Below are 11,617 nucleotides of genomic sequence, written 5' to 3' on the forward strand. Positions count from 1 at the left end.
GTCCACACAGGAATCTATGTCGGCTTTCCTCACAGCTGCCTAGTTCTCTTGTGGTACTTGCCTTACTTTACTTGGTACTCTGTCTACCTCCCAATAACCTCCACCCAGATGGTCAGCCCTCCACTGCCCTGGGGTAGGTCCTCTGTCCTACACTAAAGAAAAAATACAGGTCAGGAACCTCCTCCCCTTTGGTCCCAGGAATGTTCGTGTCCTTCACAAATGGAGACAAATGTCTTGACAAATCTGATATCAGCTTTTTTTTTTTCTTTTCTGAAAGCAGGTTTTATTCTAGGCAACTGTAAATCATCCAAAAAGACATTCACATAAGCCCTAGGAACCACGCCCATCGGGCCAGCCTCAACACTTGTGAGGGAGCACTGCACTCTGTCCATCACCTCTGAGACAGAACTGGGAGAGTGTACTCTGAACAACCTCGAGTGACAGCTCAGGTAAGAGGAACAAACTCAAACAGCAGTCTTCTAACCCAGCAGGCACAGAAAGTCAGGGCAGGGCAGGAGAGGCCGTGGTGAGGCGCTGCAACCCCCCGCCACTGGCTCCCGGCTCCCTTGCAGTTTTCATTCCGGCAGGGGGTTCTGGGTCTCCCTCCGCCTTTTCCCCTTGGTCCTTCTGAGCAATGACCACCATCCAGGGGAAGCCCAGTTCTCCAGCTGAAGTGTGGGTGGGCTAAAAGAGCCCCATGAATGATTCCCTCCTAGAGGGTAGGCCCAATTCCTGTATTAGGAACAACTTCAACTCTTGAAATTAAAAAAGGGAAAAAAAGTATTGGGCTATATATTTTTAAAATCAGTAAGAATCTAACTACAAAAGCAGGATAAAGCAGTTAATTTAAATTATTCCTACCTGTTATTAACAAAGAGACTACAATAGGGGAAATGGAGAGTCACACCACCCACAACTTTTCCACACACCAGCTAACTCCTGTGCCCTTCCTCAGCCACGGGAAGATGGAAAATTCTGGGAGAAGCCCTAGAACTGGCCACCAGTCCCTGAGGGGTGAGAATGTATACCCCAGCCCCTAAATATCAGAAGGATGAGAAAAGTAGGCATCTGAAGGGGCCAGAGATAGCAAACCCAGCTGGCAGGGAGAATGGACTGAGACCCCAGCCCAGCCCCACATGCCTCAGGACAGCATCGGGGCTCGGTCTCATACTTGGTCCAGGGAAAGCAACCCAGAAGTTCCCCTTAGGATGCAGTCAGTCTCTGACTCCACACAGTGTCTTTTCGGGGAGATCAATGCCACCCCTCTCCGCCCCCGACGGCGAGGGGCTGCGCCCCTAAAGTAAGCCATTAGGCCTTCCTGGCTCTGGGGCCGGCCCGCCCCGCTCCCGCTGGTGGATTTTCTGATGCTGCAGGAGGTGCTGCTTCTGCACAAAGCTCTTCTCACACTCAGAGCAGCTGTAGGGCCGCTCGCCTGTGTGGATGCGTTGGTGCCGGACCAGGTCAGACGGGTGGCTGAAGCTCTTGCCACAGTACCCACAGATGAGGGAGCTCCGGCTTTTCCTCCAGGGGATGTGGCCAGGTAGTGCGACAAGGCTGTTAGGTGAGAACCTCTCCTGGACACGCGGGCTGGCGCTGGGCCCCTCCTGCAGGTGGCAGCGCTGGTGGGTCATGAGGCTCAGTTTACAGCTGAAGCTCCGCTGGCACACATCACACTGATGCAGCTTTGTCTTCCTGGCCTGTGGTTTCAGCCGTGGCCGGGGCCTATGGATCTCCTCTGGCTCTGTGGCAGGGCGAGGCTCCCATCCTGAGTGGCTCTGCAGATGTGTGACTAGCTGGTGCTTAGAGCGGAAGCTGATCTCACACTCAGAACACTCATAGGGGCCAGAAGCGTCCCTTTTCAGCTTTGGGCCCGGTTCATATTCCTGACCCAAGAGTACCTGCCTACGGGATTTCTGCTTCTGGGGGCAGTCCAGAGTTCTGGCACTGGCAGGGTCTCTGTTGTCCTCTGTGGGTTCTTCCAAGTTGGAGACCCCAGGGCCTGATTCTAAGAGGATAGAACCATCCTGGCCATCCCAGAGCTCGGCCTGCTCCGAACCCAGGAATGCCTGCTCTTCAGCAGTGCCAACGAATCTGCTAGGAAGACCTGCCAGGCCCTCCTGCTTGCCCATGGCCCCATCCACTGCAAGAAACAAGACACACAAAAGATCACATTCCAGCACCTTTGGCATCTCTGACTTCAGAAGGGGTCAAATCAGGGGCTGGGAAGGTGACTCAGTGGTAGAGCGCTTGCCTTGCATGCATGAGGCCCTAGGTTCAATTTCTCAACACCACATAAGCAGGGGGAAAAAAGCCGGAAGTGGCGCTGTGGCTCAAGTGGTAGAGCGCTAGCCTTGAGCTGAAGAGCTGAAAGACAGTGCCCAGGCCCAGAGTTCAGGCCCACGGCTGGACCCCCCCCCAAAAAAAAGGAGGGGTCAAATCAAAGCTCCTCAGCAAAAAAATGGACTGAGACAATCTGGAAGAGGGTGAAACTGACAAGGATTCCTAACCTGACTAGAAATGTGGATATATTACTCTCAGAGAAGACTGTTGTGGGAGTTCTCCAAAGCCGTCTACCAATGACATTTAATCTCTATGAAAAATGACAATACACTGAACAACCATACCAAATTTTAGGAGTGTTTATCAATTTTAAGAAAAGTACACTAAACCCCCAGCTGAAAATCTGTGTCCATCTGTTTACAAATCCCCTTCCAGCATCTCCTTCTCTCAAGACGCTCTGATCTGCCCATGAAAAGGGGCTATACAGTCTTCACAGCTCTCTGGAGGGGGAAGAGTTAAGAAACACCCATAACGGGCGAACTAATGATAGTCAAAGAGGAGTCACTGATAGAGGTTACGGATAGGGTGGGTCCAGGTTTGGCAGTTCAGCAGTGGGAAAGCTCCTTGTAAGCTACAGGACCTGCAGCATAGGGGTGAGGGCTAGTAGAATAGAATATTCTGAAGCCACTCACCCAGGTGGGTTCCATGAGGGCCTTCTTCCTCCAAGTCACCCAGCATCTCGGTACCCAATTCTGCTTCTTCTTCCGGCTGGCCAAGGACCTCTGGGTTGGGAAGAGCACAGTGAGAACCCAGCAGAGTTAGAGCTCACCACTCACTGGTCTGTTGCTGATGAAAGAGACCCTGGCAGGGAAGCGGTGCTAAAACTAATCTTGACCATTGCTCCAGCTCACTGCGATTTCTACTGCTCCAGGCTCAGGCCCTGCTGCTCTACCTCCCCACACACATGCACATAGCTCAAGTCTTGCCAAGGCCCCTTGGGTATCTAATTTCATCCCTGCTGAGGCCCTTCCAGGTAAGGTAGGCCTGTGACAGGTAAGGAAGGAGATCCAGCTAAGGTCATCTGGTCAACTCTCTAGTGCCGTTACTTTCCTCTCCTCACTCAGGTCTGGCCACACTGGCCTCCTTGATACTTCTCCATGGATCTATAATTTAAAAGATCTTGTCTACCAAATAAATTGTGTAGTATTGTTATACTCACTAATATTTATATAGATAAACAGCACTTCTAACCTACATAAAATAAACAACTCTAAAACTAGCCAAGTTCCACGAAAAGGGCCAGCCTGTGCTGTATGCCTCCAACCCAGGTAACACAAGATTCTTTTCTTTTTTGTTGTTGTTGTTGGTCGAGGGGCTTGAACTTGGGGCCTGGGTTCTGTCCCTGAGCTCTTTTGCTCAAGGTAAGCGTTCTACCACTTTGAGCAATAGCGCTATTTCCAGTTTTCTGATGGTTAATTAGAGATAAGAGCTTCATGGCCTTTCCTGCCTAGGCTGGCTTTGAACCATGATCCTCAGATTACAGCCTCTTAAGTAGCTTGCATTACAGGCATGAGCCACCGGTGCCTGGCATCATTTTTTTCTTTTGGTTGCCATTCTTGGGCTTGAACTCAGGGTCTGGGTGCTGTCCCTGAGCTTTTGTGCTTAAGTGTAGTGCTGTACCACTTGAGTCATAATTTCATTTTCAGCTTTTTGGTGGTTAAGTGGAACAAGTCTCATGGACTTGCCTGCTTCAAAGTCGGATCCTCAGATCTCAGCTTACTGAGCAGCTAGGATTACACGTGAAAGCCACTGGCACCAGGCTAACAGAATCTCTTCTCAAATTATCTTAAAATAGTAAAAACAATGTGAGGAACCTAGCCAGGGATTCTGATGTAGTGTGATCTTATATATTAGCAAACAGTCTCAAGAAGTGATATAACATTGACCCTTCCCAAAGCCCTGTGAGGGAGCAGACCTCCTAGACACCCCCTATCTCCTCCTAGCAGGCCAATAGAGGATCCAGGGCCAGCCAGAGTCACAGACGTAGTTTCAGGCACTAGCTACTAGCCAGGAATCCTAGGGTGAGAATTGAACTCACTGAGAGAAACCAGCGTCTCGTAGTTGCTCTGCATGACGTTTCTGTAGAGCTCCTTCTGCCATTCCTCCAGGTTCTCCCACTCCTGCTCAGAGAAGCAGACACCATCGTTCTCAAGGGACTTGGACACCTACAATCACAAATGACACACATGAGCATCTCAACTCACCTCGATTTGCAATCTTTTTTTTTTTTTTTTGCCAGTCCTGGGGCTTGTACTCAGGGCCTGAGCACTGTCCCTGAGCTGCTTTTGCTTAAGGCTAGTGCTCTACCACTTGAGTCACAGCACCATTTCTTGCCTTTTCTGTTTATGTGGTACAGAGGAATCGAACCCAGGGCTTCATGCATGCTAGGCAAGCACTCTACCACTAAACCACATTCCTAGCCCCTCAATTTGCAATCTTGGCTAGTAACTTTTCACCCTTAGTGGAGCTACCTTGGGGGCCTCTCCTTTGCTGCCTGGGGGCAGCCGCAGGACCCAGAAGTTCCTGTTCCGCAGCAGGTTCTCCACGTTCTCCAGGCGCCGCTGCAGCAGCCCGTACTCCTGCAGCAGGGTCCCCAGCACGGCCCACTTGCCCTCCAGCTGGTTCCCGAACTCCACGGCGGTCTTCTCGCAGTCGGCCAGCTTCTTCTCGGCGGTCCCCGTGCGTCCCTCCAGGTTCTGTAGCCGAGCAGCCTGGGACTCCATCTTCTTCTCCACAGCCTGAAGAGCAGCCACCACGGTCCAGAGCGAGATCTCTGCAGTCTGAAAATAAGGGCTTTTCTCTCCCGTTTGTGAAGAAGTCATGGAGGTAGCCAAAGGTGTGGAGCGCCGTTTTCTCCTGTGCTGAAGGAGTAAGAACACAGTCAGTCAGACCAGGCTCCTTCCAAAACCAAGCAAAAAAAGCAATGTCTTATCTTTTTAATCTTTTTGTCTGTCCTGGGGCTTGAACTCTGGGCCTGGGAGCTGTCCTTCAGCTCTTCAGCTCAAGGCGAACACTCCACCACTTGAGCCACAGCACCACTTCCCGTCTTCTAGTGGTTTATTGGAGATAAAGAGCCTCCCCAATGCCAGTGGCTCACGCCTGTAATCCTAGCTACTCAGGAGGCTGAATCTGAGGATCATGGTTCAAAGCCAGCCTGGGCAGGAAAGTCCGTGAGACTCTTATCTACAATAAACCACTAGAAAACCAGAAGTGGCGCTGTGGCCCAAGCAGTAGAGCACTTGCCTTGAGCTGAAGAGCGCAGGGAGAGTGTGCCCAGGCCCAGAGTTCAAGCCACCGGACCGACCAAAAAAAAAAAAAAAAAGAGTCTCCCGGACTTTCCTGCCCAGGCTGGCTTTGAACTGTGTGATCCTCGATCTCAGCCTCCTGAGTAGCTAGGATTACAGGCGTGAGCCACTGGCACCATTTTTGTTTTGTTTTGTTTTTTTAAAGCAAGGTTAGCACTATGCCACTTGAGCCCTATCTCTACTTCTGGCTTTGGTGCTCAATTGGAAACAAGAGTCTTACAGACTTTCCCGCCCAGGCTGACTTTGAACCTCAATCCTTTCTCAGCATCTTGAGTAGTTAGGATTATAGGCCACTGGCACTGGGCAATGTCTTTTATTTTTATTTTTTGCCAGTCCTGGGGCTTGAACTCAGGGCCTGGGCACTGTCCCTAAGCTTCTTTTGCTCAAGGATAATGCTTGGAGCCATAGCACCACTTGGAGCCACAGCACTACTTCCGGCTTTTTCTGTATGTGGTACCGAGGAATCAAACCCAGGGCTTCTGTATGCTAGGTAAACACTCTACTGTTAAGCCAGATTCCCAGCCTTGGGCAATGTCTTTTTTTGCTTTGGCACTGTCCCTCAGCATATCAGCTCAAGGCTAGCGCTCTACACTTGAGCCACAACCCCACTTTCACTTTTCTGGTGGTTTATTGGAGTCTCACGGACTTTCCTGCCTGGGACTGGCTTTGAACCATGATCCTCAGATCTCAGCCTCCTGAGTAGCTAGGATGACAGGTTTATGAGCCACAGGCACCCAGCTGTTCATTTTTTTTTTTTTGGGTCCGGTTGTGGGGCCTGAACTCCGGGCCTGGGCGCTATCCCTCAGCTCTTCAGCTCAAGGCTAGTGCTCTACCACTTGAGCCACAGTGGCACTTTCGGCTTTTTTCTTTTTGCTTATGTGGTGCTGAGGAATCGAACCCAGGGCCTCATGCATGCAAGGCAAGCGCTCTACCGCTGAGCCACCTTCCCAGCCCAGCTGTTCATTTTTTTTTAATCAACTTTTTTCTACTTGTTCTTTTAGACTCAACAATAACATCTACTTTGCCTCCATGCCCTGCCTCTGGCATGACCTCTGGTCATGGCTGATCATGTAAACCTTACTGAAAAGGTCTCAGTGGTCTCCTACATAGAGAAAACTTCTTAACAGGACTTAACTCACTCCTCTACAACAATTAAATCACTCCTCTTTGCTGGTACATAGTAAACAACACATACTAAATGCTTAATTAACCTTTACTAAAACAATTGAAAGTCTACTGACTTTTTGTCATTGTGGGGCTTGAACTCTGGGCCTAGGCACTGTCCCTCAGGTCTGCAGCTCAAGGAAAAGTACTCTATGACTTGAGCCACAGCACCACTTCTGGTTTTCTGGTGGTTTATTGTCTCACCGACTTTCCCACCTAGGCTGTCTTTGAACCATGATCCTCAGATCTCAGCCTGAGTAGCTAGGATTACCGGTGCCCGGCCTGACATTTTCTTTATAATCCCCATATTTCTGATCTGTCCCTGACAAGAGGAAATTCTGTGCGGCTGAGCCAGCAGGCCATGTCTCTGAAGCTCCCTCACAAACATCTCACCTCACATTCACTTCAGTCCTAAAGCCCTAGGACTGCTTCTCTCACAAGGTCTGTAGAACAATGACCAAGACACTGAGGAAATCACCATAGCAGCTAGAGGGAGTGGGGAGGAATACAAAGACACAATGCCTATGTACCCCTGATCATATAAAATAATATTTAGCACAGTGAGCCCCAAGAAATAGAAAAAAGATACTTTTTTTTGTCTTATCCGTTAGTTTACCTGTCTTTGGGAGGGTAGGAATGGGCACAGAAATGGAGAAAAAAAGGGTGAACAAATGCAGCAGTGGTACTCACTAGACACTATGTTGAAAATGAAATATACAATTTGTGGGTGGGGACTGGAGGGAAAACTGAGAGTGAAGTAAGAGGCAACAATATCCAAAAAGATATACTCATGGGCAGTGAATTGGCTTAGTGGTAGAGTACTTGCCCAGTATGCATGAAGCCCTAGCTTCCATTCCTCAGTGCCACATAAACAGAAAAAGCTGGAAGTGGCACTGTGGCTCAAGTGGTAGAACGCTAGCCTTGAGCAAAAGAAGCTCAGGGACAGTGCCCAGGCCCAAGCCCCAGGACTGGCAAAAAAAAAAAAAAAAGTATTCATTACCCGACTTACGTAACTCTAACCCATATGTACATCATCTTTATAATAACAACTAAAAACACTATTATAAATCGAGTGCTAGTGATTCATGTCTGTAATCTTAGTTACTCAGGAAGCTGAGACCTGAGGATCACAGTTCATTAAAGCCAGCCTGGCAGGAAAGACTGTGAGACTCTCCAACAAACTACTCAGAAATGTAAGCCCAAATTAGCAATGTGGCAAAAAAGGCCGAGTGCTAGCCTAGAGCAAAAGCACTTAGGGACAGTGCCCAGGCCCTGAGTTCAAGCCTCACAACCGACAAAAACTTAAAACTAAAACTAAATAAAATTTAACTTCTGGACATTCAGACACAATCCTGCCTTTGAATATGACAATTTTTTTTTGCCAATTTTAAATATATTTATTTAAGACATTGCATTTTCCACTTATAATACAGTGCTTTATAAAGTGCAATGTTTTTATTTTTCCCCGTGTACATATTCAAGTATTGAGAATGTCCAGTAATTTACTACAGTAGCTTAACTTTTATTTTTTATTTATTTATCTATTTATTTTTGTCAGTTGTGGGCCTGAACTCTAGGCCTGGGCGCTGTCCCTCAGCACTTCAGCTCAAGGCTAGTGCTCTACCACTTGAGCTACAGCGCCACTCTTGGCTTTTTCTGTGTATGTGGTGCTGAGGAATTGAACCCGGGGCCTCATGCATGCAAGGCAAGTGCTCTACCACTGAGCCACCTTCCCAGCCCAGTAGCTTAACTTTTAAAAACTGCTATCGAAGGAATATCAAAAATTTTTTTTGTTTGTTTTGGGGGTGAGGGGTCAGTCACGGGGCCTGAACTCGGAGCCTGGGCGCTGTCCCTCAGCTCTTCAGCTCAAGGCTAGTGCTCTACCACTTGAGCCACAGCACCACTTCCAGCTTTTTTCTTTTTGCTTATGTGGTGCTGAGGAATCGAACCCACAGCCTCATGCATGCAAGGCAAGTACTCTACCACTGAGCCACCTTCCCAGCCCCGGAATATCACAATTTTTTGACAATACACGTGCCATTATGGTCCTAAATGCCATTACCATTAAGTAAGTACAAGATACAGTCCCTATTAAGAAAACTACAATTAGAGTCAAAGACAAAACAATTGACAGTCTAAAGTGATACTTCAATTTAATTTGGTAACATTCAACTCAGATGTATGTATTTTTTTCTTGTGTAAGTCCTGAGGCTTAAACTCATGGCCTGGACTCTGTCCCTGAGTTGTTTTTTTGCTCAAGGTTAGCACTTTACCACTTGAACCACAGCTCCAATTCCAACTTTTGGTAGTTAATTGGAGATAAGAGTCTCAAGGACTTTCTTGCCCTGGCTGTCTTTGAACTGTGATCCTCAGATCTCAGTCTCCTGAGTAGCTAGAATGTCAGATATGAGCCACCAGTGCCCGGCCTGTACTATACTTTCATTTATTTATTTTGGTCTGGTAATACTTTATTAACTTGTCTAATTTCAGAAAAATATTGTTAGCGATTTTGTTGGGAATGAATCAAATTCCACAGATAAATTTGATAATTATCTTTATGATATAATGTTTCAATCCATATACATAGTATACAGTGTGCTTCTACATTTTAAGGTGTTTTGCATTATCTTTCAATACATTAGCAAATTCCCTAGTTACATATTCTAGTCTTCTGCTGTGAAACTTGGTGACTTAAGACAACATCCATTTTGCACAGCAACCTGCAGTTAGAGGAAGTTTTGTATGGACAAACCTTGCCTTTGCTCCACTCTGTCTAGTGCCACAAATCCCAGGCCAACAATACTGCTGCAGTCACTTGAAAATCCCAAAACTCAACAGCCCCACCTAAGGTCCCAAACCACAACCAACACCAACCCACAGACTTGTGGACAACCATATTTTTAATCCAGAATAACCCTCAGACTTGTGCACAAGCACTTGTAAACCAGAGGGGATGGGCATCTTTTTTTTGCCTTGTGTTTCTGAGTTTATTTTATCTCTACATATGGTATTACAGGTAGATATATGGGAAAATATATTAACCATATCTCCTATATTTGTGCTAATAGGCATTGGTATGACTTTTTAAATTTAATGTAATTCAAATGAAATAAAGTTTAAAACTGCTGCTTGGTCATACTAGCCACATTTCAAATATTCAATAGTTCCATATACCTAGTGTCTATAGCACTGAATAGTCAGATTTCAAATTTTTCCTTATCTTGAAAAGTCCTATTGGATGTACTATATTTTTTTGTTTTGGGGGCTGGCACTGTCCCTGAGCTCTTTTGATTAAAGCTAGCATTCTATCACTTTGAGACACAGCTCCACTTCCAGTTGTCTAGGAGTTAATTGGAGATAAGAGTCTCAAGGACTTTCCTGCCCTGGTTGTCTTTGAACTGTAATCCTCAGATCTCAGCATCCTGAGTAGCTAGATTACAGGTATGAGCCACCAGTGCCCGGCTTATACTGTGAGTCCATGACTGGGACTCACACTCAGTATCTGACACTTTCACTCATTGGCTGGTGCTCTACCACCTGAGCCACACCTTCAACCCTTCTTTTTAATTTTTTTTGTTGGTCATGAGGCTTGAACTCTGAGCCTGGGCGCTGTCCCTCAGCTCTTCAGCTCAAGGTGAGCGCTCTACCGCTTGAGCCACAGCACCACTTACGGTTTTCTAGTGGTTTATTGGAGATAAGAGTCTCACGGACTTTCTGCCCAGGCTGGCTTTGAACCGTGATCCTCAGATCTCAGCCTCCTGAGTAGCTAGGATTACAGGCATGAGCCACCAGTGCCTGGCTCTCTTTTTAATTTTTTATCTTTTATTGTTGTTGGTTGTGGGGCTTGAATTCAAAGTCTGGGCAGTGTCCCTGACCTCTTTTGCTCAAGGCTAGTGGCTCTACCACTTTTGAGCCACAGCTCTGGTTTTCTGGTAGTTAATTGGAGATAAAAGTCTCATGGACTTTGTTGCTTGGGCTGGCTTTGAACCATGATCCTCAGGATCTCAGCCTCCTGAGTAGCAAGGATTACAAGTGTAAGCCACCAGCCCCCAGAATTTTTAATCTTGTTAGATAAAAATATTGAGGGTGGGTTAGACTCTTCACCAATGATGATGTTTTCCTTGTAGTTCTGTCAATTTTTTTAAAAATAAGATTTTGAGGCTACATTATTAGGTGCATATAATTTTAGAGATGTCAGCCAGACATGGTGGTACATGCCTATAATTTCAGCTATTGTGGAAGCAGAGATAGGAGGTAGAGGCAAAAGGTAGAGGCAGATGGATACTGAAGGCCAGACCATATCTGAAAAACAAAATGTAAAGGAAGGTGATGTGAAGTGGTTCAAGTAATAGAGCATTTGTCTAGCCTCCACAAAACCCTGGGTTCACTCTACAGAGGTACACACAAAGAAAAAAAACTTGATAGAGATGTCATATCAAGATAGAAAATGGAGTGTCTCTTAAAATTATTATAAATGTAGGCCACTTTCTATCTCTAACAATAATATACATATATCAACTATATTTAATTATTACCCTGGATATTGTATTCAAATTCTTTTTATATTTAGCCATTTCCACAGAGCGACCTTTTAATTTTATCTTTTAAAAATTACAGTAGGATGGGCTGGGAAGGTGGCTCAGTGGTAGAGCGCTTGCCTTGCATGCCTGAGGCCCTGGGTTCGATTCCTCAGCATCACATAAGCAAAAAGAAAAAGCCGGAAGTGGCACTATGGCTCAAGTGGTAGAGCGCTAGCCTTGAGCTGAAGAGCTGAGGGACAGTGCCCAGGCCCAGAGTTCAGGCCCCAC

General features: G+C 46.8%; 1 protein-coding gene across 1 annotated transcript in view; it reads right to left on the reverse strand.

Moving 5' to 3' along the window:
• Positions 1-266: 266 nt before the first annotated feature.
• The window catches only part of LOC106001279 (zinc finger protein 212-like), a 16,785-nt gene continuing 5,434 nt past the window's right edge, over positions 267-11,617 (reverse strand). The window contains exons 2-5 of the mRNA XM_013036381.1: positions 4,812-5,201; positions 4,379-4,505; positions 2,973-3,062; positions 267-2,140 (exon numbers count right to left, since the gene is read on the reverse strand). Of these exons, the coding sequence (XP_012891835.1) occupies positions 1,296-2,140; positions 2,973-3,062; positions 4,379-4,505; positions 4,812-5,201 (1,452 nt within the window). The 3' untranslated portion in view covers positions 267-1,295. The remainder of the gene's footprint in view (positions 2,141-2,972; positions 3,063-4,378; positions 4,506-4,811; positions 5,202-11,617) is intronic.

This window comes from Dipodomys ordii, unplaced genomic scaffold, assembly GCF_000151885.1.
Source record: "Dipodomys ordii isolate 6190 unplaced genomic scaffold, Dord_2.0 Scaffold282, whole genome shotgun sequence".
Taxonomy (NCBI): Eukaryota; Metazoa; Chordata; class Mammalia; order Rodentia; family Heteromyidae; genus Dipodomys; species Dipodomys ordii.